The 25604-nt window shown below is 40.9% G+C and overlaps 2 protein-coding genes across 6 annotated transcripts; both read right to left on the bottom strand.

Annotated features, from left to right (window-relative positions):
• Positions 1 to 781: 781 nt before the first annotated feature.
• On the bottom strand, positions 782 to 2208 carry LOC128050446 (transcription factor BTF3-like). Its single transcript, XM_052642702.1, has 2 exons — positions 2197 to 2208; positions 782 to 1267 (listed from the first exon to the last, which is right to left on the bottom strand). The coding sequence occupies exon 2, from the start codon at positions 1265 to 1267 to the stop codon at positions 782 to 784; it is 486 nt and encodes a 161-aa protein (XP_052498662.1). The 5' UTR covers positions 2197 to 2208.
• On the bottom strand, positions 2187 to 25431 carry C7H5orf63 (chromosome 7 C5orf63 homolog). 5 transcript variants are annotated; one of them, XM_052642697.1, is made up of 6 exons: positions 25382 to 25407; positions 23842 to 23887; positions 9728 to 9964; positions 9299 to 9419; positions 3902 to 3958; positions 2187 to 3235 (listed from the first exon to the last, which is right to left on the bottom strand). In XM_052642697.1, the coding sequence occupies exons 4-6, from the start codon at positions 9410 to 9412 to the stop codon at positions 3059 to 3061; spliced, it is 348 nt and encodes a 115-aa protein (XP_052498657.1). In that variant the 5' UTR covers positions 9413 to 9419; positions 9728 to 9964; positions 23842 to 23887; positions 25382 to 25407; the 3' UTR covers positions 2187 to 3058. The 5 variants fall into 5 exon arrangements, with proteins under 5 accessions (XP_052498657.1, XP_052498656.1, XP_052498659.1 ...); XM_052642696.1 differs by lacking the exon at positions 9728 to 9964 and having other exon boundaries at positions 25382 to 25431; XM_052642699.1 differs by lacking the exon at positions 25382 to 25407 and having other exon boundaries at positions 9728 to 9924; positions 23842 to 23878.
• Between the last annotated feature and the right edge of the window lie 173 nt (positions 25432 to 25604).

Here is a 25604-nt window from a genome sequence, read left to right as displayed (position 1 = left end):
TGCTACATCGTCGCGCTTTGTTAATTTGCCTCTCTCTGCTGCCCGAGACAGTGAGTGTCTCTGAGACAAGGACTGTGCCTGATTCACTTTTATACTCCCACCACCTCCCACTGAGCTTCAGTGTTGTAAGGACTTCTATTAGTTTTCTATTGCTGTGTAAAAAATTACAACGAACTTAGCAGCTTGAAACAACACACATTTATTATCTCATAGTGTCTGTAGATCAGATGTCTAGGCAAGGTGTGGCTGAATTCTCTAATCAAATTCTCACTGAGCTGAACCCAAGATATAAATAACCCAGGGCTGGGATTCTCACCTGGGTTTCATGGGCCTCTTCTAGACTCACTGATTGTTAACAGGATTCATCTCCTTGAAGCTGTAGGACTGATGTCATTTTTCTGCTGGCTGTTGGCCAGGTACTACTCTCAGCTCCCAGAGGCTGCCCAGTTCCTTGCCTTGTTGGCAGTTCACAACACTGGTGTCTGATTCTTTCCAGGCTGGTAGGAGTACATCTTTCTCTTTCTTTTTTTTTTTCACTAAGCAAATAATTTTATCTTTGTTTCAAACTTTATTCTTAGGCTTCTTCAGCTTAATTAGCTGCAAAGAATGAATTGTATATAAGCAAAAACTGAAAAGAGCTGCAGTGTCCAGGGACTTAGGATTAAAAATATTAAGAGATCTAGATTTTATCAGATCCATAAACAAAATTTTTAAAAGCAGTCATATATAAAATAGCAGCTTCCAGTAACTTCTTCAAGATTTATTTTCTTCAGAAGTTAATTCAGTTTGTTTCTTTCTTGGAAACCTCATCAAAATTCTCCACAAGATCTGGAACTTCATCATCCTCCTCCTCTCCAGTGGAAAGTGGTGCTTTTCCATCCACAGATTTTTTGGGCAGAGCTTCAGCCAGTCTCCTTAAACTGATCAGACTGTCTGCGCCAAGTTGGTTTAAGATGCTGGGGAGAATTTCTGCCAGTTGCTTTGACTCAGCATGGCCTGTAATGGTGAAGGTGTTCGCTTCTAGAGGTGCCTGAACTTTCAGGTTGTTAAAGTCGATCACTGTTCCTTGATTTGTGAACATATTCACCTCTTCAATACCAGAGATATTGTTTACCCCTAACTTCTTTAAAGAGAACTGAAGTTTTTTGTCATCTGCTGTGGCTGTTCTATGAGCCACCTTCTTTCTGCAAGCAGCTCCTTTCCCACCAATGTGCACTTGTGCCTGCAGTTTGGTGAGTTTCTCTTGGTTCATGATAGTTTCTTTCATCTTGTTGGACCAGAGATGGGGGTGTGCGGGGGACTAGGCTTGGCGCTCAGGTGGTCTCGGGCAGACCCGCTGAGGTTAGACACGCACACACATGTGGGGACGCAAGACGGCAGCTAGACAGGGAGCACATCTCTTTGATTTCATTTTCTGCAACCAGCCAGAGAGAACCAGGCTGCTTTCAATGGGCTCACCTGATTAGACCAGGGCTACCCTAGATCATCTTCCTTTTGCCCTGTAATGTAACATAATCACAGTGGGGATATTTCATCATATCCATAAGTTTCACCCATATTCAAAGGGGAGAGATTACAAGGGTAATGGTTCATTGGGGTCTTCCTAAAATTTTGCCTATCATAGGGCTCAATGAATATTTATAAAATCAAATGATGTATGTTCCAAAATGTCAGAAACACTGACATTCAATTGTAAGATTTTTTTTCCTGTTGTTACTTTGGAAGTTTTCTAAAGTTGTTTCTTAATTTGTGTTGGTCCAGAATGGTTAAGAACGCTTTATGTGAGATAACACAAGGCCCCCACCCAGGTGGTACTAAAGATTTGGGGTGTGTGGCAAAGGCCCCCACCCAGGTGGTACTAGAGATTTAGGGTGCGTGGCAAGACCTAGTCTAACATCTGACTGGCTGTGTGACTTAGTTAACTTCCTGAAACTCTGAATGTCAGAGTCCTTTTCATGTATAAAATGAGGGGGGTGGATCTAAACAATGTCTAAGATTGGCCAGCTTTAAAATTCTCTAATTTCAAAGACTAACTCATAGTGATAAAATTAAAATCCAGCTAAGTGACTCACAACATCCAAATTTATTGAAATAGTTCACAAAAGAATTTCATTATAGATGAAACTGCAACAATGTGATTTTAAGGAAAAAGGGCAGTTTAGTTTTTAAATGAATTGATTCCTCTATTGGCTGAACCTGACTATAAGAGAACACAACTGCATTTTTAATACTTTATATAAGGTGGTAAAGAGTATTTTGTTTTTAGGCGACATACCTGTTCAATTATGGTCCAACATGAATTTTCCCCAAGATATTAAAATCTGATAAAACCACTGTCTTAAAATATGCTCAATTAACTCAATTGATGATAACTGAAAAACTATGAAAGGCAGTTCTCAGATATTACAAATCAGTTCACTGACTATGTATAAAATATGTTGAGATCCTTACATACCTTTTGGGGTTCAAGTCTTTTGTTTTTCTCAAATGAAATGAATTCGGCTAGGATAGTTTATTCTCTTCTGTACAAAAAAAAGAGCTCTAATTTTAAACAGGTATTATTAAATTCCTCTGAAATAGACTTCATGCAGATGTATTTGTTAAAACATCCTTTTATTGACTGTGTTCAGTTATTAGCAATTCACATTTCACTTTATCTACCAAGTGGAAGAACATTTTTCTTTCATTAAAAAGTTAAGCCCTTAGGGCAGCAGCAGGGACACAGAGCCTTCTTCTTATAAACGGCTCTGTCCAGTGAATGCGAGATGCTTCCACAGTAATACAAAAGAGTAAAATAAATAAAACAAGTGGATATCTCCTGCCTTCCATCATCCCCTCCCTGCCAATACACTCCACTTATTTTACAAAATGCCAGCACGTAAACAGTTCCCACATTGGTACTTCCATTAATCACAAAAGGAATATCACTATTTGGCACCACTGAGTTCAGAACATCTGTAGAGCTGTGTGAAAGTGACAAAAGGGGTTTGAAGACACAGTCATTTCCTCAGGAAAGCACGTTCTGGACAGAGAAGGTAGAAAATCATGAGGGTGTGCGTTAGCCTCCTGCACCTTGCTGCTCAAGTTTCTGGAGCTGTTTTTCAAGTTTTGAGAGGTTTACTCGATGCATCATCAGAAACTGGCCATTCAAATGAAAGACGGGGATGTCAAATTTATACCTGTCATACCAAGCAGAGTTTTCGGGAAGTGTGATGTCCACCTCCTGTAAAATAAACTGAAACAGAGACAGACTAAAGCTCTATTTTTCAGCAACATGGAACAATGCAATGGTTATAGTGACAAACTGATCCCCAGACTGGTTCTAACACTCAGAGATTTTTTTACTGTTGCTGTTTGTTTGAGGTCCACAGTCATCTAATGACCTTGTTTTCCCTAGACTGATTGATTTCTTTATATTCTTTAATTTTCCAGGTCGCTACTTTTCTGTTAGATCTGTTAGGTTCAGCATTACTACTCAGTTGAAATGAAATAAACTATGTCCCCAACTGGGAAGCTGCCTGAGACTCAGGAAAGACATGTTTGGACTGGAAGATTGGGAAAGGTGTCACAGTTTGCAACTGGAAAACACTTCCATGGAAATGACAAAATAACATAAAAGGAATAGGGACAAAAGCTTAAAGCATGAATACTGTACCTGCTAGTTAACTCTGACTCATTTTAACAGTCAGAGTAAGAAAACCAGTGCTGCTCAGAGAAAAATACTTAGGTGTAATGACTTTTATGGAAATCAGCACTAAAATCTCTCTGAAGAACAGAAAGAAAATTTAAATGAAAAATCATTCAATGTCTTTTCCTAAAGAAAGGATCCAGACAGATGCTTTGTCTTATACTACATATACTATCCATTCCATATACATAAAGCGCTAGCGTATCATATTACCCGGTTTCTATAAGGCTCCAGTACTTCCTTGGCTTCATCACAAAGGGGACATGGATCCTATAGGAAGAAAAAAGCCATTAATCCCAAAGAAATGGCATTCAGCCTGACAAAAGCCACAAGAAGCAGATTATACTTAATTTAAAGGACTATTTTCTCCCAGGTTAATTATACTCTTTTATTTCCAAAGCAAAACACTACTAGAGACTCTTATAAATAGCTAGTATTTCATGGCAAATGGGCTTTTGGCAATTTTTAATTGTGTTTTGATTTTTTTTCTCTGCAAGCCTATTTATCTAATAAATGTTGATGCTTACATGTTACACATATATATGTGTGCATATATGTACACACAGTACATTTAGACGTTTATATGTTCTTCTTACTGGCTTAGTATAATTGATACCTGGGAAGATCATTTTCCAAACATCTATAGTTTTAGAGCTTTGTCCTTCCTAGATGAGGAGCACCTTCTAGGCCTGGCTGACATCGCCAGAATATCTTAAAATCTGTTTTGACTTGGGGGTACTGAACTTTGCCAGCCTGTTTTTCCATTTATTTTATCTTTTTCTTTGGCCATGCCATGCGGCTTGAGGGATCTTAGTTCCCTGACCAGGGACTGAACCTGGACCCATAGCAGTAAAAGCATGGAGTCCTAACCCCTGGGCTGCCAGGGAAGACCCCAGCCTGTTTTTCCTAATAACCCACTGGGATAGAGTTGGATAGTTACTGCCCCGTTTTTAGAAGGGAAAAATCTCTTTACTTTGGGTGCTGAGTTTATCAACTCTTTAATGTTTTGTCAGTTTTCTCATTGTAAGTGTCAGCAGTAGGTGTCCCGGAGTAACTCCACCGTAGGAGCACGCAAGTTTCAGTGGCTGCTGTTTGCACTCTGTCTAGAGGAGAAGTCTGCTGAGAATGCTATACACCATCGGCAGATTTTAAAGGCTTGTGAGGCCCTGACTCAGAGAACAAGGACTACCGTAGGTTCTCTTGTATGAGTTAAAACAGATTCAGCATTACTGATGCTTATATAAAACCTGCTTTTTAACGGGATAGAAAATGATGAGCTGTTATGGAGGCCCTTCCTCCAGCTTGACTCACCATATTTTGAAACAAAAGCCCAGATCATCAAAAGACATTTTCCTTCAGAAAGGTCTTTCTGGCCCTATTTTTCTGCTTCAGAGAACTGGGCTCATTATGTTATCATTCAGTTCAGTCGCTCAGTAGTGTCTGACTCTTTGCAACCCCATGAATTGTAGCACGCCAGGCCTCCCTATCCATCACCAACTCCTGGAGTTCACTCAAACTCATGTCCATCGAGTCAGTGATGCCATCCAGCCATCTCATCCTCTGTCCTCCCCTTTTCTTCCTGCCCCCAATCCCTCCCAGCATCAGAGTCTTTTCCAATGAGTCAACTCTTTACACGAGGTGGCCAAAGTACTGGAGTTTCAGCTTTAGCATCATTCCTTCCAAAGAACACCCAGGACTGATCTCCTTTAGAATGACTGGTTGATCTTGCAATCCAAGGGACTCTCAAGAGTCTTCTCCAACACCACAGTTCAAAAGCATCAATTCTTCGGCGCTCAGCTTTCTTCACAGTCCAACTCTCACATCCATACATGACCACTTGGAAAACCATAGCCTTGACTAGATGGACCTTTGTTGCCAAAGTAATGTCTCTGCTTTTTATATGCTATCTAGGTTGGTCATAACTTTCCTTCCAAGGAGGAAGCGTCTTTTAATTTCATGGCTGCAGTCACCATCTGCAGTGATTTTGGAGCCCCCCAAAATAAGGTCTGACACTGTTTCCACATCTTTTTGCCATAAAGTGATGGGACCAGATGCCATGATCTTAGTTTTCTGAATGCTGAGCTTTAAGCCAACTTTTTCACTCTCCTCTTTCACTTTATAATAAACAGATTATGGATAGTCTGTGATTTTTAAGATAACCACATTAAAATTTTCTGAAAAAGTTCAAAAAAGTCAAGAGAGGATCTTAAAAGCAAAAACAAAACAAAAACCAGTGAAATTGCAGAAGTACTTGCTTTTATAATAAAGAACTTTAGTAGATCTAGGATCACTTTTTTCTCTTTTTTTAAACCCAGGGACCAGGGAAGTCTGGGCAAATTATCACATGTGTATGTATTTTTATGAGGAAAGGCTCATCAAATTTAAAGAAGTCTATGAACTGAAAAATGACAAGATGGTTAAGAATGCAGGAGATCTGGGTCTGATCCCTGGGTCAGGAAGATTCCCTGAAGAAGGGAATGGCTGCACACTCCAGTATTTTGCCTGGAGAACTGCATGGACAGAGAAGCCTGGAAGGAGTCCATAGGGTTGCAAAGAGTTGGACACAACTGAGCAACTCACACACACACACTCTGGCTCTTCGACTACAGACGACTCAGGGACTGGCCAGTCGTAGACAACGGACAGTGTGAGGCTTTTGCTGGGGTTTCTGTAGATGCCGGAAATGTGAGGTCTGGGATTGGGATTGCTGCAGTTATCCATCTAAAGAGCCAGAGTGTGCACTGATTTAACTCAGAGAATGTGGAGCTGAAGAGACTGGTATATGCTCAAGTTGCAGAATCAAGCTACTTCTGAAACCAAACTAACCCATAAAATCCCTTTGTTGTTTAAGCCACTCTGGGAAGTACTTTCTATTATTTATAACTGGAAGAGAATTGATATGTACTTTTTCTTTCAGAGAACTGGGAACTCCTAGAGGTGACAGTAATATCTTATAGTCTAATGACACAAATGAAGGGGATTCAGTACAAGTTTTAAGCTGAATGGAAGATCAGTGGAATTTTTTGGCGGGGGGGGAGCACATGTGTTGGCTTACTTAGGCTTCCCTGGTGGCTCAGATGGTAAAGAGTGCCTGCAATGTGGGAGACTCGGGTTTGATCCCTGAGTCAGGAAGATACCCTAGAGGAGCAAATGGCAACCTACTCCAGTATTCTTGCCTGGAAAATCCCATGGACAGAGGAGCCTGGCAGTCTACAGTCCATGGGGTCACAAAGAGTCGGACACGACTGAGCGACTTCACTTTCTTTTTTGGCTTACTTGGCTGTTGTTCAAACTGAAAAATAGTGCAGAATAGTTAGGCCGAATGAGCACCATTAACCTTAAGGGATTATTTTATTTTTGTGGTTAATTTTCACATGCATTTCTCATATGTAGACACAGATTATGAAATACTTTTGTCCCATAATAGTGCAATATATTATTATGAATATGAAAAGTAGTTAAGATTATTTTCAGGAAGAAATTAATTTAAAAATTTTATTACATAATTGTCAGATATATTCAAATTGCTAAAATGCCTGAAATCTGAGTAAGTTTATTAAACAAGAGACCTTTTTTGCTTGAATTGCAGTATTTTTCACTAAAGTTAATTCTGTTACCCAGCACTTTCTTTTTTTACTACAAATCACACAAAGTAATGTTAATTAGCAAAAGGAAATCCATAATGTTTGTCTTATAACTTTTACAGGAAAAATCTCTTAAAAAATTTACACTTGCTTTATGGCTTAAAACTAGTGTTAGGGATAAGAAGGTAAGTACAGTCAGTCCTCATTATTTGTGGATTCTGTATCTGTGAATTCATCTATTCACTAAAACTTATTTGTAACCCTAAAATTAACACCCAAGCTTTTGCAGTCATTCATGGATGTGCAGTTGCATAGAGTAGTAAAAAGCTGAGTTGCCTGAAGTGTACATTTCAGGCTAAGCTGCGACAACATGATGCTCTTTCTAGCTCTCATACTGTGAACAAGTGTCCTTTTCATGATCTACTTCAGTTCAGTCACTCAGTCATGTCTGACTATTTGCGACCCCATGGACTGCAGCATGCCAGGCTTCCCTGTCCATCACCAATTCCCCGAGCTTGCTCAAACTCATGTCCATCGAATCCATGATGCCATCCAACCACCTCATCCTCTGTTGTCCCCTTTTCCTCCTGCCTTCAATCTTTCCCAGCATCAGGATCTTTTCCAATGAGTTAGTTCTTCACATCAGGTGGCCAAATCATGATCTATTCAGTGCCATGCTTCTTGCATTTTTGTGTTTTTCTGCCATTTAAAATAGCCGAGTGTAGTACTGAAGTGCTGTCTAGTGTTTCTAAGCATAAGAAGGCTGTGATGTGCTGTAGGGAGAAAGTACTGTGTTAGATAAGCTTTGTTCAGGCATATGTTATGGTGCTGCTGGCCCTGAGAGTGTTAATAGATCAACAGTATATATTAAATAAGGTGCCTTTAAACAGAAACACACATAAAACAAAGTTATGTATTTTTTCCCCTCCTCTTATCCTCTCTTGACCAACTCCCTAGAGCTTTCTCATCATTTCTCTGAAAATGCTCATAAGTTTCAATGACCTTCATGTTGCCAAATCCACTGGTCAATTTTCAGACTTCATTCTTTCAAACTAATAGCAGTATTTGGCAAAGCCGACGATCTTCCTTAAAACAAAGGTTATGTATTGATCAGCTGACAAAAATGTTGTGACCAGGTGCTCAAAGGACTCTAACCCTATATTCGCCCTAGGAGCAGTGGTTCGGTACTTGCTAATTCAGTATTTGTAGCGATTTTATACACTATGACTATCACAAATAACAAGAACTGACTATATTTCTTTTTTTCTGACTTTCTTTTTTAATATAAATTTATTTATTTTAACTGGAGGCTAATTACTTTACAATATTGTATTGGTTTTGCCATATATCAACATGAATCCACCACGGGTATACACATGTTCCCCATCCTGAACCCCCCTCCCACCTCCCTCCCCGTACCATCCCTCTGGGTCATCCCAGTGTACCAGTCCCGAGCATCCTGTATCATGAATTGAACCTGGACTGGTGATTCATTTCATATATGATATTGTACATGTTTCAATGCCATTCTCCCAAATCATCCCACCCTCGCCCTCTCCCAGAGTCCAAAAGACTGTTCTATACATCTCTGTCTCTTTTGCTGTCTCACATACAGGATTATCATTACCATCTTTCTAAATTCCATATATATATGTTAGTATACTGTATTGGTGTTTTTCTTTCTGGCTTACTTCACTCTGTATAATAGGCTCCAGTTTCATCCACCTCATTAGAACTGATTCAAATGCCAAGAACTGACTTTATTTCTAAATGATACACTTGTAAACATCAGTTCTTTTCTTTCAATGTAAAGATTAGATGATAAATATATTAATTTACTCTCTGAAAACAGTGAGACAATGAAGTAGCTAGGTAGGGTAAACTGATGAGTGGGTCTGAAGAAAATTTATACCATTGCTTCCTTTCCTTTCAACATTTTCCCCCTTTCTTAAATGTACAACTTTCTTTTCCCAACATTTGAATACTTTATGTTTTTAAAGTAGTAATTTTACTTTTTCTTCTGTACCTTTGTGAATAAGGTCAGCACAGGCAGAGCAGTCTTTGAAGCAGAGAGATTTCTCAAGAGTAGTTGAAAGGAGTGTTTGGCAAGTTGCATGCTATTTCCTTGAAACCAGAGCATCTTAATTCTGCCAAGAGAAAAACAGATCAGTAAACTTATGTGCCCTAGACTTTGCTCTTTATAATAGGAACAGTAAGCTGCAAGTCTGTAATGGAATTTGAAGACTTCAGATGTGCTTCTTGGAGTCCAAGAGTAGCAGAGAGGCCAAGATGTTTGGCAAGTCTCCATGATGCCTCAATATGCACTGTATTCCAAAGAAAACAGAACTTAGAAGGAGAAAAATCCAAATGTATGGATTAACTATGTGTCTAATCACTTGGTTTCTGTAAGGAAATTGCATGCATGTGTTAATTAGATTAAAAAATTAAATTTCACCTGTAGGTTTTGCTAGCATCCTGATGATCTTCTAAAATGTGGAAGTTTCCTGAGATGGTTTTTATTTGCAGAGGTAGCTTATCTTATTGGTAGGCATTCAACAGTGCCCAGTCACCTTCACGGTAAAGGATCAGTAAGTAAGCAGCACAAGTCTCCAGCTGAAGGTTAAGGCTATTACTTATGAGATCCGTACTCTGCTGCAAGAGGTGGGGAAACACAGAGTGGTACCTAGAGGAACTTACAAGGAGAATTAGGCTGAGCTAACTTATCAAAAACAAAAATCTACACAACTCTTTTCAGAAGTATTTTTAAAAGGAGGTTGCCATCATTTTTGAAAACATCCACAAATGTACTAGTGTTTCTGCTGGAGATATTCCAATAACAGCTTGGTAACAGCAGCATGTCAAACACTAGGCTTTGAAGTTCTCTCATCCTGCTAGTTTGTATGACATAAGACACCCTACTTATTTCTAGTTATTCTACGGAGCCTCCAGCTTTGTCCGTTAAACTACATATATAATCATTTTACTTTTAAAACATACACATTGTTGACTTTATTGCTTATCAATATTCCTAGCATGAATTCATTCCTGGGATCTTCATTTCTTAACTTTTCTTTACTCCATCTCTCCAACTTCATCTATCAGTTTTCCCCTCCCTTATCTTGGTGAGTTGCAGAGCAAAGATTTTCTTTCTGTTCCTTAAATAACCAAAGATTATTTCTTCATCAGGATTTCTGCACTTCCTGTCCCCTTGTGTGAAAAACTCTTAAGTAGCTTTTCATTTGGCCTGGGCACATGTCACCTCCTTAGAGATGCCTTAGTGACTACCTTATCAACATGGGCCAGTCCACCACTCTCCTTCCTTGTACCTTGCTATAGTTTTCTATTATCCTTCACTATCTAAAATTGTTTACCTATATGTTCCCTTTACTACAACAGAGTTCCACAAGAGCAGATACTTATTCACTCCAGTAATTCCTGAGTGCCTACAGTTAATCTGGTATATAGTAGCTGTTTAAATAATTGTTTGAATGTTAATAGTATTAGAGTGAGCCTTTCTCCTCCTCTCCAGTTTCACCTTGAACCCTCATCAGACACTCAGTGTGCACAGTTGTCACTATTTGGGCTTCCCTGGTGAATCAGATGGTAAAGAATCTGCCTGCAATGCAGGAGACTTTGGTTCAATCCCTGAGTCAGGAAGATCCCTTGAAGAAGGAATGGCTACCTACCACTCCAGTACTCTTGCCTGGAGAATTCCATAGAGGAGCCTGGCGGGCTATAGTCCATGGGGTAGCAAAGAGTCGGATACGACTGAACGACTAACACTTTTTATCCCCCATTCCAGTTTCACCTCTACCCCTCATCAGACACTCAGGGTGCAGAGCAGTCACTGTCTGGGTAGATCTGATATCATAACTAAAGGTAAGCGCTCCTTCGCGTGTCCACAAGAAGCAGGCAGGGCACTGCAGCTGGTCCCAGCCCTTCCCCACCGTCTCGAGTTTAACTCTGCTCTGCTCCACACAGCATGCCTGTATTAACTGTGCACTGGTCTCTACTGGTGACCAGGCTTTTCAGTGTAAGATTAGCTTCAAACTCATTTCAAACAGAAAGATATGACTTTAAAAGCACTGAACCCATATCGAACTAGAGTAAAGACAGACAAAAGGACTGAATTCTGACCTGTGGAAACAATAATCTTTCCTTCTTTCTTAAACCCTTAGTCTTCTGGTTCTTCCTGGATCTCCCTGCTAACTAAATGATCCTGATAATGCATAAAAAAGAATGTGATAAGAATTCTGCAAGGACTCAGCATTATTCTAAGGTAGACAGCAGATCTAAAGAGTTTCACAATATGCTGTGCTACTCTCAACTAAGTGATAAGCCCTGGTGTATATATTTTCCATAAATTCAGCAGAATCAGCACTCCAATAGGTGAATGTGGTTGGGGACAGTAGCTTCAAAACATGTCTCTGTCTACAGAGGATATAAATGAAGGGGGAAAGTAGAAAGCTAGCCATGTTTACACTAGGTACAAATTTCTGCATCATTGGTTTGGGGAAGGCATTATGCTAATAGTGACATACCCTCCTAGGATATGAAGGTAAAGAAGCTGTACTAAATGGAGAAAGAAAATTCTGAAGATCAGTTTTGTGAGAGTAAAAACAGAAAGGCAGCCCTGGAAATGAGAAGGAGCAGCCCATGTAAGGCAGTGACCTAAGATGACAACCAGGATAGTGAACGGCAGCTGTGTGCTTTGGGTGGAAGGATTTAAGATTTATTGATGTCTGCCTGGTAAGGAATAGAAAACTTATTGCTTTTAGCTAGCTAAGTTGAGACTGAGGTGCTAAGGCTTTTGTAAAAGAAAAAAATCACAATCACAGTGGAAATCTGCTTTAGTATTTCCAACATGACAAAACACAGCATGCGGTCTTGGTTGCACCCAAGAGAAATAAAACCTGTCATAGTAAACAGAGTTGCTGTTCATTCCAGATTTGGAAGAATACTTGTTCAACTAACCCAGAAAGCTAAATAAAGTCTTCAGAGATGCCACTACCATTCTGCTTAAACTAGTTCTCTTCTCCACGTTAGTCTCCATTTCTCCTTTTTTCCTCCCATGTGAATTTAATCATTTAAACATGGAACATTTGTTCATTGAGAAATGCATTAGCATTATGCAGTTTTACTACCTGCATATTTTCCAAATGCCCTGAGGCACATGCATTTTACCACACTGTTAAATTAACTTATTTCTTTGTAAGCACTGTATTATAAAATTATATTGGAGTCATATATATATATATATAAAATTCCCTATATCTCTCCTAGGCAGAAATAAGATATTAAGGCTAAAGTTCTGACCACTGGAGTTCACTTAGTTTTAGAAATAAAAAGTAAAATGGTACACTCCAATTGGAATCCTATAATATTCTTCTTAGGATATTTTATTAACTCTGTAAACCCTAATGCCATTGCTGTCATTGTCATATTCACCCAATCATGCCTTCTTGAAGTAAAATCTTAATATGGACTACTCTGTCAATGTGACGTTTTCATAGAACATAGTCCTATTATTTTTTAACAGTATCTCAGCACAGGTGGTCTGTACCTGTTGGCTCATGACCAGGAGGACAACACTTTTTTGATTATATCATTGAATTTTGTCATGAAATGTGTCTTTACTACACACACACACAATTTTATCCTTTGTATTCTGTTACATGCCTCTAATATAAGCAAAAAGAGCTGTGTGCATTATATCAAAAAAGCACAATTGGGTCACCTTTGTCACAGCCAAACAAAAAAAAAGTATAAGACTGGATTTAGAATGTGTCTAAAACAAATTCCACAGCCTAACAATAAAGATGGTGACTCCTGCTGTTTCAAGTATATGGCTGCTCAAAGGCATGGATCACCCCAAAAGAGAGAGGGAATGCTGGCTTTTCAACAAAACTGAGGCTGACTTCAGTGGTCTTATGGCCGAATCAAGTACAGCATGGGGGAGGGCTTGGCTGGACCCAATTCTGTCCTCCTTGAAGCAATATAAGAAAGGTAACTTTATAGCGTTTTCCCTCCGAAGCACTGAAGGGCATACCATTAAAGCAACTCCTCACAGGACAGAAAGAAGCCAGGGTCATTTGTGCCTTTAATAAGGATTATTCATTTCTTGCATGAGGAGCTGCTCATGCTCGGGCTGCACATCATCTTTGTGGGGCTCCTGGATTCTTCAAATGCTGTGTGTGTCTGATTAGAAGGCAAACAACATTGTTCTCATTTGAGTAGAGAAACTGACCTTCACAGATCAGAATTTTTATTCATTCAAAGAATCCTTTGGCACACTGAATCTCCAAGCTCACGTGATCTCTCATCAGTAAGCTGCAGTGTTGTTAGTTCATGTGCAAAATCAAAAGTCTATATAAACTCAGGTACCACCTTCATTCAGTTCAGTTCAGTTCAGTCGCTCAGTTGTGTCCAACTCTTTGCAACCCGATGAACTGCAGCACACCAAGGTTTCCCTGTCCATCACCAACTCCAAAAGCTTGCTCAAACTCATGTCCATCGAATTGGATTCATCCTCTGTCGTCCCCTTCTCCTGCATTCAATCTTTCCCAGCATCAGGGTCTTTTCAAATGAGTCAGTTCTTCACATCAGATGCCCAAAGTATCGGAACTTCAGCTTCAGCATCAGTTCTTCCAATGAATATTCAGGATTGATTTCCTTTAGGATTGACTGGTTTGATCTCCTTACAGTCCAAGGGACTCTCAAGAGTCTTCTCCAACACCACAGTTCAAAAACATCAATTCTTCGGCATTCAGCTTTCTTTATAGTCCAACTCTCACATCCATATATGAATACTGGAAAAATCATAGCTTTGAATAGACAGACTTTTGATGGCAAAGTAATGTCTCTGCTTTTTAATATGCTGTTTAGGTTGGTCACAGCTTTTCTTCTAAGGAGCAAGTGCCTTTTAATTTCATGGCTGCAGTCACCATCTGCAGTGATTTTGGAGCCTCCCAAAATAAAAGTCTGTCACTGTTTCCATTGTTTTCCCATCTATTTGAAACGAAGTGATGGGACTGGAGGCCATGGTCTTCATTTTTTGAATACTGAGTTTTAACCCAGTTTTTTCACTCTCTTCTTTCACTTTCATCAAGAGGCTCTTTAGTGCCTCTTTGCTTTCTGCCATGAGGGTAGTGTCATCTGCATATCTGAGGTTACTGATATTACTCCCCACAATCTTGATTCTAGCTTGTGCTTCACCAACCCAGCATTTCACATGATGTACTCTGCAGAGTACATACACAGAGTGACAATACACAGCCTTGATGTACTCCTTAAATTGGAACCAGTCTGTTGTTCCATGTCTGGTTCTAATTGTTGCTTCTTGACTGCCTACAGATTTCTCAGGAGGCAGGTAAGGTGGTCTGGTATTCCCTTCTCTTTCAGAATTTTCTAGTTTGTTGTGATCCACACAATCAAACGCTTTAGCGTAGTCAATGAGGCAGATGTTTTTCTGGCATTCTCTTGCTTTTTCTATGATCCAATGGATGTTTGCAATTTGATCTTTGGTTCTTCTGCCCTTTCAAAATCCAGCCTGTACATCTGGAAGTTCTCAGTTCACATATTGTTGAAGCCTAGCTTGGAGAATTTTGAACATTATTTTGATAGTGTGAGTGCAGTTGTGCAGTAGTTTGAGCATTCTTTGGCATTGCCTTTCTTTGGGATTGGAATGAAAACTGACCTTTTCCAGTGCTGAGTTTTCCAAAATTGTTGGCATATTCAATGCAGTTCTTTCACAGCATCATCTTTTAGGATTTGAAATTGCTCAGCTGGGAATTCCATCACCTCAACTAGCTTTGTTTGTAGTGATACTTCCTAAGGCCCACATGACTTCACACTCCAGGATGTCTGGCTCTAGGTGAGTGATCAGACTATCATGGTTATCTGGGTCATTAAGGGTCTTTTTTGGGTCTTATAGTTCTTCTGTGTATTCTTGCCACCTCTTCTTAATATCTTCTGCTTTTGTTAGGTCCATACCATTTCTGTCCTTTATTGTGCCCATCTTTGCATGAAATGTTCCCTTGGTATCTTTAATTTTATTGAAGAGATTTCCAGTCTTTCTCATTCTATTGTTCTCCATTCTGTTGTTTTCCTCTATTTCTTTGCACTGATCAATGAGGAGGGCTTTCTTATCTCTCCTTGCTATTCTTTGGAACTTTGCATTCAGATGGATATATCTTTCATTTTCTCTTTGCCGTTCACTTCTTTTCTCAGCTATGTGTAAGGCCTCCTCAGACAACCATTTCACTTTTTTGCATTTCTTTCTCTTGAGGATGGTTTTGTTCACTGCCTCCTATGTAATGTTATGAACCTCCATCTATAGTTCTTTAGGTATTTTATCTATCAGATCTAATCCCTTCAATATATTTGTCACTTCCACTGTATAATCGTAAGAGATTGTATTTAGGTCATACCTGTGCGCGTGCACACACACACACACACACACACACACACACACACACACACACACAGAGGCCTACAGAAATACCCCTCTATTGGGAACAAAATCCACTGTTTTAGATTACTGAGCGCTCATATAATGAGCTGAGAGTGCTCTTAGGGCACTCATCTAGGTCACTGGACTTTCCCTAATCCAGAGAAACAGGGATGAATGATGCCTCCCCAGGGATCTTATGTGTTTGTGGTCAGTCAGAGGTGTATAAACCTCCCTCTCTCCCAAACAAGTGGGAGCCTAGCCTGGGATCCTGGGTCCAAGGGTGGAGCCAAGAGTGCAAGGTGAGGTGGTGTACAGGGACCCAGTCAAAGCTGCAGACTGAGCTGATACTTTGAGGTGTCAGTTCCAAGAGTAAGCAGGGTTAGAATGAGGCTGCAGAATAGAAACAGAGGGTAGGGGGTGGAAGGGAGCCGGGAGGGGGCCCCTCACTCCCTAGGTGGGATCTCAGGTGCTTTTTCAGTATCTCAGCTGCAGCAGTCAGGGTACCTGGCCAGGGGAACTGCTAAGGAGATAGCCCCAACTCAGACATGATGTTACAACAAGGATCCCTGGCTCACCATGCGCCTGTGGGGCCACCTGTACATGGCTTCATGCACAGCTCCATTCTTTTTTTTTTAAATAATTTAACACTGTATTAGTTTCAGGTATAAAATATATTGATTTGATATTTGCACATAATGTGAGATGATTATCACAGCCTTATCTGTCTGGGATCTGGACTGCTGACTTGATCCCACATAACACACGAGATCCTGAGCAGACACACCCACACGTCCACCCTGCTCCCTGCAGCTTCTATTTCCAGGATCCAGTGGCAACAGCTTCATCACAAGAGGGAAAGAGAAGCAGTTTCAGAAAGATATGACTGGTCACATGAGTTCCTAGAGATAAAACTCCCTTTCTAACTTTCTTTTAAATGATTACTATGACTCTGGGTTTTCCAAGTATCTGGATGTCTCTACTCCACTGTTTGGATGCAATGGGTGCTCCATTCATTTACATTCAACACACTGATCTGCACAAACAGTTTTTAAACTGTTTGAATTGTGGGCCCTGGCCTATCCAGTAAGATTATAACTCCTCTGAAGGTATACGGCATTTACATGTCCATCACTTAGTACCTACACTCTGCTCCTCTATCCCACTCCCTTCAAATTCTCAGTAAAATTAAGCCCTTATTGTTTTTTCTTCATCCTGTCTGGTGTTTAGCTCATTTCTTTCCCTCCAAATAAAACTCTCACATGGAGAAATCAACTCCACATTCTGGATATAAGCAAGGAGAATTAGAGAGAGACACACTCCAGTGGATTTAGGAGGGAGTTAAATTCTTCACTGAAACAATATAAATACAGATCACAAGTGGGACATCTAATGGGCAACTTCAGATGTCATAGAGACAAGAAAAGAAGAGTACTGTGGGCTGACATTGGAACTGGTTTCACAAGAGAAGGATCCTAAGTCATGTAGGATTTGGATACATAGAAAAGGGGGAAGCCTTCTGAAGTCAGGCTTAGACACAAAGGCATGAGGTAGGAATGCTGTGGCCTTTCGGATGGGAGCCAAAGAAGAGTTTTAAAAAAGAGAGTGATGCAATAAAATCAGTATTTTAGGAGACTGATCTGGCAGCAGCAAGCAGGAAAAGACTGCAAAGGAAAGAAGAACGGAGGCAGGAGAGAGTTGAGTTATGAAAATCTAGGTGTGGGATGAGAGTCACTCATTCAACAATTACCTGCTGTTTTCCACGTATGAGATACTCATAGGTACTGAGTTCAGTGGTGCACCAAAAAGTTAAGTCCCTGCCCTCATGGGGTCCATACTGTCACTGGGCACATTAAAGAGACTCTTAGGTCAGACAACATCAGACAGTAGTAAGCAAACGGGAAGGAGTGAACAGGGTGATGTGATGGTAACCAAGGCAGGCCTTTAAATAACGTGCTCTGAGCAGGTGTCGTTTTTGCTGAGACTAAAGGCTAAGAAGGTACAAAGATCTGAAAGAAGAGCATTGTGGGAGAGAGAACAGTAAGTGCAAAGGCTCTAGGGTGAGGACAACTTTGATTCAGTGAAAGAAACAGAAAGGACAGTGTGGCTAAAGCAAGTAAGCAAGGGGAAGAGTAGAGGAGACAGGTCAGTGGGGGTTGGAACCCCTAAGGCCTTGTGGGTTATGTTAACAAATTGAGGTTTTAAGCATAATTAGATTTAGAGGAAGGAAGTTATGTGATCACATGTACAGTTTACAAAGATGACTGTAGGGACTTCCCTGGCGGTTCAGTGGTTAGTGCTTCCACTGCTGGGAACCCGGACTGTATCTCTGGTTGGGAAACTAAGATTCCCTGCAAGCCACATACATGTGAGTGCTAAGTTGCTTCAGTCGTGTCTGACTCTTTGCGACACCACAGACTGTAACCTGCCAGCTCCTCCATCCATGGGATTCTCCAGGCAAGAATACTGGAGTGGATTGCCATGCCCTCCTCCAAGGGATCTTCCTGTCCCAGGGATTGAACCCACATCTCTTATGTCAGACCCTCATTGGCAGGTGGGTTCTTTACCACTCGTGCCACCTGCGAAGCCTGGCAAGCCATATGTCATGGCCAAAAAAAAAAGATGACTTTAGCACTGTGTGGGCTTCCCTGGTGACTCAGACAGTCAAGAATTTGACTGCAATGCAGGAGACCTGGGTTCGATCCCTGGGTTGGGAAGATCCCCTGGAGAGGAAACGGCTACCCGCTCCAGTATTCTGGCCTGGAGAAGAGCAGGCAGAAGAGCCTAGTAGGCTACAGTCCATGTGTTTGCAAAGAGTCAGAGATGACTGAGCAACTTTCACTTTCACTTAGTACTGTGTGAAGAATGTGTTTGGGATGGCAAGAGTGGAACCAGGGAGTCAGTTAGGGGCTACTGTAGTAGTCCAGGGGAGAAAGGTGGGTGGCATGGATGGGCCTGAAAGGACCTGCCGATGAACTGGATTTGAGTAATTAAAAATGACAGTAAGGACTATCCTAGTTTCAGTAGTGAGCCTCTGGGTGGGTCGCGGTGCCAGTTTACTAAAATGAGGGATGCGAAGGCAGGAACAGATTGAGTGGGGTATGGGTCTGGGAGCTCAGTGAGGGACAGGCTGGAGCTCAAGTAGAAAGTGGCATGTACAGGTTTGGTAGCCAGGAGAGAAACCAGGACTGAAGATAAAATTCAAGACTCCTTCAGTTTGAAGGCTCCAATTACAGCTGAGATTGTGAGATCATCTAAATAGCTAAGAAAAGAAGAGGGCCCAGGAGAGACAGCTGAGGCAATTCAACATTCAGAAGTAGCGTAGAGAGGAGCCAGTGAAGGAGGCAAAGAGAAAGGTTGATGGGGTAGGAGGAAAATCAGAAAAGTGGGCTGTCATGGAAGCCAGCAGGACAAAGTGTGTCCAGAAAGATAGGAGTGGCCGATTGTCAAAAAGAGTGATGAGGGCTTGGACTGGAAAAGGGACAGTCAAAGAATCTACCACGAATCAGATAAGATGTGTCTGATGTCCCTCCAAAGGAATGAAATCTTACAACCAATGCCAACCCCTAAAATGAATGGCCTTGTCTGATCCCTGGCTAATTTCACCTCTTAAACAAAAGGAGATATTTCAGGTGAAGATGGAGGCAGTCGGGTAGGGAGACAAGTAAAAGCAAAAGTTGGATGGGTGACTTAAAAAGAGATAATAAATATAAAAATCTTTGTACAAGTTAAAAAGCAGAATAGAGAAATAAAGCTTAGTTGTTACTAAATAATACAAAGATAAGGTATTGTTATTAATAATACTGATGATGATGCGTCTACTGACTGAAATGTGCTTTTACTGGCCCCAGAAGGAGGATTTAAAACTCTAGGAATGATTGTCTCAGAAACAGGGAATTGAAAACTGAAAAACATTTCAAACAAATAGCTGAAAACTTTCAGATTGTGAAGACTACTTAAATGGGAATTCCTAAGACAGGATATAACTGATTCAAGACCCAACATATTATTTTTCTGGTGTTAGTTGATCAGTTGTATCCAACTCTTTTTGACCCCATGGACTGTAGTCCGCCAGGCTCCTCTGTCCATGGAATTCTCCAGACAAGAATACTGGAATGGGTAGCCATTCCCTTCTCCAGGGGATCTTCCTGTCCCAGGGATTGAACTGGGTTTCCTGTATCACAGGTGGATTCTTTACTGTCTGAGCCACCAGAGAAGCCCATTTATTTTCCATTAAGACTTAATATCTTGACCAGCAAATACCCTGGCACCAGGTTCTGGCTTAGCTTACTCAGGCCTCACACAGGACAATGAAATTCATTTTGCAAGAGGTAGAGGTTTTCCCTTGATGGGCTCTGAACAAAGGTCACTTCCTTTCCTATTATTCCTTCCTAATACTCGCCTTTATATTTTCAAAGAAGGGAAAATTCAGTACCACTGTTATTTTATCAATGATATCCTCAACTCAACTCCTGTGTATCAGAACAGAAGCTGCCTAGGAAGTGGTAAAGTTGGATTTATTAATAACCTTTAAAGACAAAACTTGTTCCAAAGTATTTTGAATAAATGTGTAGAGAGGTCGAAGTAACTGTAAAGGAATATAGCTTCCACTAACTCATCAGTCAGGGGAATTAAGCACAAATGGCATGATTCTTCATCTAAAGCTTTAAAGTTACTCTTTCTTATAGAGTTTCAGTTGGAATTCAGCACATTTGAATTCCTGGGTGCATTTCTGTGTGAGGATTTCATAAATCTAAACCCCAAAGATAGGCAACTCCACCAGTTAGCTCTCTGATGCTAGGCAATTCCTCATCTCTTTAAGCCTCAGTTTCATCAACTGTGATATGGAACTACGACCCCCTGTCCTGTTCTCTCATTTTACAGAGGCTAGGAGAAACTATACCCATAGGCTTTGGGTATCAAATGTCTTCCAGATCAGAAAAGGGAAAATCATATACAGAAGAGATGCTGTGGCAGTAGCTCTTGATGTCAAAAGGCTCCAAAGAAAGCCTTGGAAGTAGTTAGCTGTAGCAGTCTAAAATGCTAGGCCCATTTAAAGAGAACCAAAATTCATACATAGATCTGGGCAGACGTGTACATGGGCTTCCTCATCCCAAGCTTGTTTCTGTAGCTCCTTGATCATAACTGGGAAGCCTTGGCATCTCAAAAATACCCTGCAGAAAAATGAGGGAGGTGACATTGATCTTGCATTGTTTGAGCATCTCAGATGGAAAAGTACCTCCAGAAAGAATACTAAGGATGTGCCTCCAAAAATAAGAATAATGTTTCCTATTGATAGATACATTTAAAGAGTGATTTTTAATGACAGACCCTCATCATCTTGGCATTCTCCTCCACTTCCAGAAGTGCGGCTGTGTTTGCCGAGGCCAATAGCAAATGTGAAATGGGAAGGAGGAGGAATCTTTTGAGTAAGCAAGAGTTTGTTTTAGAATCTTTGGACCTTAGCAGTCACATTTTCCAGATCGTTGCTTCAGAAGAGCCTATTTGATAATAGGGTTAGTTTCCAGAAAAACATTTCGCTAAGAAAAATAAAATGAAGATGCTGATCAAGAATAGTAGTAGAGGGAGGACCCCTCCCTCTAGCACCCAGGGGTCCGAAATCGATTCCAGACTAATTCTTCTTGTTCACAAAATGGGGCTTGCACACACTGTACCCGTCCCCTCATCCTCAACCCCAAAGTTACTGACTCAGCATCTGGCCTAGAGCCAGAGGTATATTCTGAATTCAGAGCGTGCAACAATGTCCAGTACAATTAGGACATAATGGCTGCAAAGCTCTTCCTGAAAGCCAAGAAAGCCTGAATAATGTGGTTGGGTTATATCATACATGAGGGCTTAATAGAGTTTAAAAACCAATTTGAAAATTCCTTCATTCCATAAAGATAACATTAAGATGTGGGCAAAATCAAGCCAGTTCAAGGGTTGGGGATAAAGTGCATAAGGAATTATGCAGACTCCTTTCCACATTATCCTTCTTAACCAAAATGACACATTCCTTTTGAAGGTATCTCTAATGCTTACTACTGACCCAGAAAGAAGGCAATTTCATTAAAACATCTTAGTCTTATTGTACCCAGCGAGTAATGCCAGTTTCCTTGCTATTTAAAAAGCACACAATTTCATTTCCAAAAACAACTGTTTGCAATTCAAATTCCATCCATCCAGGCAATGTCTCCCATTTGTCACTAATACTCCACCATTTCCAATTCATCTTGCAGAAGAGGTGAAGTTATCCACATGACCACACAGGACCTGAAAGATGTTTCATTCATTTTTAGCCATTTTGTAGTAAATGGCTTTGGAACATTTGAGATATTAAATCCATCACTTCTTTGGACTTGTGACACTAATACTGGAACATTAGGGACTATCCACTCTTGAGGTCCTGCTCTAGTAACCTGCAGATACATGAGACTCCTCAATTCTCTCAGTCCTATTCTGGTTACTTAACAGCTGTCACATTGATAGAAAATCTTAATATTTTGGAGCTGGATTCCAAGGGACTTTGGCTGACTGGAAGAACTACATGTTTTAAGAAGTAAAGAATTAAAACAAAATCAAATAATTCAGTCTTATGTCCTTACATCTGACTAAACTAGAAGTCACTTCCCCATTATTTCATGATTAATATGAAAAAGTACAGGAACAATGAGAGGAAGGTCATCTGTTTCCAGCAGTAACATTCTGGTTTCTGCTGGACTCCCATTGGCAACAGAAGGAAGCAGCATATACCACATGCCTGCCCTATGACAATACAAAAAGCTGACAAGTTTGAACTCTTATGAAATGTCAGTGAAGTAGAAAAGATGATGTGGCTTTCATTCAATATTGTTTGGGTAACCTTGCCTTAAAATAGTGATCAAAGTCCTTTATCCTTTAGGCAGGACCAAACCAAGATATTAGTGGCTTAAGTAGGCTAATAATTTAGTATACCTTCAAATGGATACTTTTCAGATATTCACTCAACAGGTGTTTGAGTGAGGAGTTGGGCACTGCAGACCTTAAGAGAAAATGGGAATAGGGCTGCTGGTGTCTTTTACTTTGCATATTCTGTTCAGTATAAGAAAGACCCCGCAACTCACCAGGCTAGATCACCTTGGATGGCAGTTTGGTGACCATCTGTAGATTCTCAAATACACCCTTCCCTACTCCAAGCTGTTTATAAAGGCATTAACTGTAGCATTTATAACTGCATCTGGTAGCCCCTTGAAAGATTACTGTTTTACATTCTTTTCTGTACCTTGCTGATTCCCACTGATGCTTTCACATTCCTTATAGATCCAGCCTCCCCTTTATACCATGTACTGAGCGTCTGTAATGTGCCAGGCACAGTGCCAGGTACTAGAAATATAAAAGTGATTCAGATACTTTCTCTGCCCTTATGGAACTCACACCTTAGGTAGGCGAAAGATTTACAAACAAATAATACAATACCACAGTCTACAGCAGTAAAATGGTTGTTAGTAGATATTGGTAAAATGCTCTGAAATCCTTGGAGATGGATACTTTCTTAAAATAGAAGATATTTTGAGTTTTACTTCTATCTCTGGAAATCTTATCTTGGGTAAGGATTGGAATAAAAAGAGTAATATTTTCATGCCTCCAGTTCCCTGCCTCCATGAGATGGGGAGGTAGGGATGTGGAATAATATCTAGGTGAGACTTAGCCAAAACCTTCCACTTTGCATGTTCTTCCTCAAATAATTTTTGTCTCTCGAACTGGCCATGATACTAGGGGAAGGATGATGGAAGCTCACCTAGTGCCTGCTACCTGGGTAACTACACATCCCTGGATCCAGATGGTTTCTCCCTTCAAAATAATTGCAAACAAGATTAAAACTGCAAGCAGGAACTATTCCAGCTGGCTTTTGGCTTCCTCTGATGTACACCCCTTGAATAAAGCAGTGGCAAAATTAGATTTAAAATAAGGAACATAAAAAACCTTATTACTTGTACCAGCTCACCTCAAGGTCCTGCTATGTGTGAAACCCTGAGCCCTGGCATTAGAGTAACTAAATGCATCAGCCAGCTGGAGTTTGCACGTTATGAAATACAAAAACCTTAATAATAAGAAAAAGAAAACTTATTTTGAAGGTATACCTCCACACTGCTTCCGAGTATTTAAGAGTCTGCTGGAAACAGGCATCTGGAATAAAATAGAAATACAGTCCAATAAATTCCCAAGTTGGAAAACCCTCATTTCTATTTCCTTACCTGCCATCAATCCATCTAAAGAAAACCACATAGCCACATTTTCCTCTAGTAAAGGAGACAAAAAAATATTGATCCTTCTTTGGCAGGCAGTTACTATTGACCACAGTAAGCATGAAGTTTAAAAAACTCTGGGGAGTCTGCCTATCTAAAAGACAGCCCCACCCACCTTAATTTTCACACCGGGACCTGTTCTGGTTCCAGGCAGTTCCTCAGCCCAGCAGGACGCAGGTTATTAGGTTATGACATTTCACACAGAACCGTGATTTAGTTCTGCCTTACCCGCATTACTATAACCACTCAGTATTTCCAGGGCACAGCTCTTTTTCCAAGTGTTTTCAGTTTCAATGTATATAGCTCCAAATACTGCTAGCATCATAAGCACTTTCACACAGCATTCCTGATATAATTAGTAAATGAGAAGACTGGCCTCTAACAGCCACCTCATCTTTTCGCAGTCACACACTGAAACATGGCTCTAGGGCTGCTTAACCAAGGCAGTTTGTGGTTAAGGAAACCTCTTATGTTGGGAAATGTGCCAGAGAGAGTGGGGGACATAACAGATCTTAGAAACAATCTCCGTGCTCTAGGAGCTGAGAATCTTGGGGTTGAGCTCGGTCATACAGTGGATTTTTTTAAAGTGTTCTAAAATACAAAGTACTACATAAAATACTTTCTATTAAGAATAAAGATCAGCCAGATTAAAAAAAAAAAAAGAATAACTCCTTGTTCTTTAACAGGACAACCTTAGAAAGACACTTGCCTATTCATGTTAGTAACAATCTGTAACTCTGGACTTATTTAAAAAAAAAAAGAAGTATGAGTGATATTTGTCAGGGGTGACTGATAAGGCTAAATATTTATTGAGAATTGTATAGGTTCTGATTTATTCTCTCATGGTTCAGCACCCAGAAGGCTGCTTTTGTGCAGTAAAGGCAGAGAGGAGGTCCAGAAAATCCCAGGATTCAGTGTTCCCCACAGCACTCACGATTAAACCTTTTGGCCCTAAATTAAAGGTCAACATGGCTGCTCAAAAACGTTTATGTCATAAGGCAGTCATCTCAGCCAACTGAGATTATATTGCCACTTCACAGAACTCAATTAAATCCGAAACAGAGCATCTGTTAATCAGGGAAGGGGCATGAAGTTGTGATGTTTTCTGCTTCCTTTTAAAAAGCTGCCTCTTCCCACCCGTGTTCACTTCCCAAAGCGCATCGCGAGCGCACACATACACACACGCTTATAATTTGCCCCCGGAGGTTCACGGATTTATGGCTCCCGGTTTAATTAAATTTCCTGTAATGACAATCGAAATCGGCAGCGTGCGGCACAGCGTGGAGCTCCCGTGACCTCCTCTCCCGCCTGCCTACCGGCTCCGGGCTGGGGACCTCGAGCGCCCACCTGCCGGGGCCCGACCGCGGGGACCCACCTGAGCCTCAGCCGCCCCAGTCGCCACTTCCGCCCTGCGCCCGGCACTTCCGCCCCGGCCGCAGGCGCCCTCCCGCTCCCGCACTTCCGCCCCGGCCCTCAGCCCTTTAGGGCTTGTGTCAGTGGAGCCCAAACCCGAGCCAATCGCCCCTCTGAACGGTGGCCGCGCCTGGGCTGTTTGGCGTGAAAACAGACGCTGAAACCAAGGCCACACTGGTTTATTT

Source organism: Budorcas taxicolor, chromosome 7, assembly GCF_023091745.1.
Source record: "Budorcas taxicolor isolate Tak-1 chromosome 7, Takin1.1, whole genome shotgun sequence".
Classification (NCBI taxonomy): domain Eukaryota; kingdom Metazoa; phylum Chordata; class Mammalia; order Artiodactyla; family Bovidae; genus Budorcas; species Budorcas taxicolor.
The sequence above is the reverse complement of the archived record's forward strand: the minus strand, read 5'-3'. Positions and strand labels throughout refer to the sequence as shown.

Bases quoted from the DNA above. Each gene is read 5' to 3' on its own strand.
- LOC128050446 (XM_052642702.1), bottom strand. From the start codon at position 1,267: ATGAAAGAAACTATCATGAACCAAGAGAAACTCACCAAACTGCAGGCA.
- C7H5orf63 (XM_052642696.1), bottom strand. From the start codon at position 9,412: ATGCTCTGGTTTCAAGGAAATAGCATGCAACTTGCCAAACACTCCTTT. The intron at 3,959-9,298 runs GTACAGAAGAAA...TTCTTCCTATAG, and splicing joins TGCTGACCTTATTCACAAAG to GATCCATGTCCCCTTTGTGA. The intron at 3,236-3,901 runs GTAATATGATAC...TCTCTGTTTCAG, and splicing joins TGGAGCCTTATAGAAACCGG to TTTATTTTACAGGAGGTGGA.